The sequence below is a fragment of the Vittaforma corneae genome, assembly GCF_000231115.1.
Source record: "Vittaforma corneae ATCC 50505 unplaced genomic scaffold supercont1.147, whole genome shotgun sequence".
Lineage (NCBI taxonomy): Eukaryota > Fungi > Microsporidia > Nosematidae > Vittaforma > Vittaforma corneae.
The window spans coordinates 1-690 of record NW_006889980.1 but is presented as its reverse complement, the minus strand read 5'-3'; the positions used below and the strand labels follow the sequence as shown (position 1 = coordinate 690).

The 690-nt window shown below is 45.4% G+C and overlaps 2 protein-coding genes across 2 annotated transcripts; both read right to left on the bottom strand.

The window, feature by feature from the left end:
* Positions 1–278: 278 nt before the first annotated feature.
* On the bottom strand, positions 279–563 carry VICG_02206 (uncharacterized protein; the record flags this gene model as incomplete). Its single annotated transcript, XM_007605589.1, has 1 exon — positions 279–563. The coding sequence occupies one exon, from the start codon at positions 561–563 to the stop codon at positions 279–281; it is 285 nt and encodes a 94-aa protein (XP_007605651.1).
* Positions 560–690, bottom strand: VICG_02205 (uncharacterized protein; the record flags this gene model as incomplete). The annotated part of the gene is made up of 1 exon (XM_007605588.1): positions 560–690. A coding segment is annotated over one exon (131 nt), but the record flags the coding sequence as incomplete, so codon positions are not given.

The window sequence follows — 690 nt, the reverse complement described above, 5'->3', positions numbered from 1 at the left end:
TGTAGTGTTCTCTGTACAGATCGTGTATCCACCCAACGGCTGCCATTATCAAGAATACCCCACTGCCTTCCTGTACTAATCAGCTACTGGACTCTTGGCATAGAAGAAGCAGTCCGAGGATGAATCATTGCCTGCACTGCTAGAATAGAGCATCTAGTAGAATGAGTCAAGATATAGCATCACTCATATGGCTGGATTGTAAGCCATAGAACAGATCTTGGCAGCAAATCCAATTTACTTAATCTGTATGTATATCTCATTGGCATGAATAAAAGTTGCTATCCTCCATGCAGCGTAGAAATAAGCACTATGTGGCTGTCAACCCCCACCTCCTTATCTTCTTTCGTCTCAACGTCTTGCTCATCAATCAGGCATATCGTTCCATGTGCAAGCGTAGCGTCTGGCCTGAAGAAGCTCCTGTGTGCTCTTGGTTCTGTCCTGTAAATATACGAAATCACCCTGTCAACTGTGCCCAAGCACTCTCTGTCTACTGTCTCCGGCTCTATTTCAATTTGGTTGCTGTTCAGAAATGCGTCATCTGCTCCGCTGAATGTTATCTTCATTCCTTTGGGCTGGACTCGACAAAGAAGCAGATAGACACATGGCTCATAACTGCACTGTGCACCGCACCCCAGACCATGAGACAGCCAAGACTCTCCTCAAAGTAGATTCTATCTAGACATAATGACC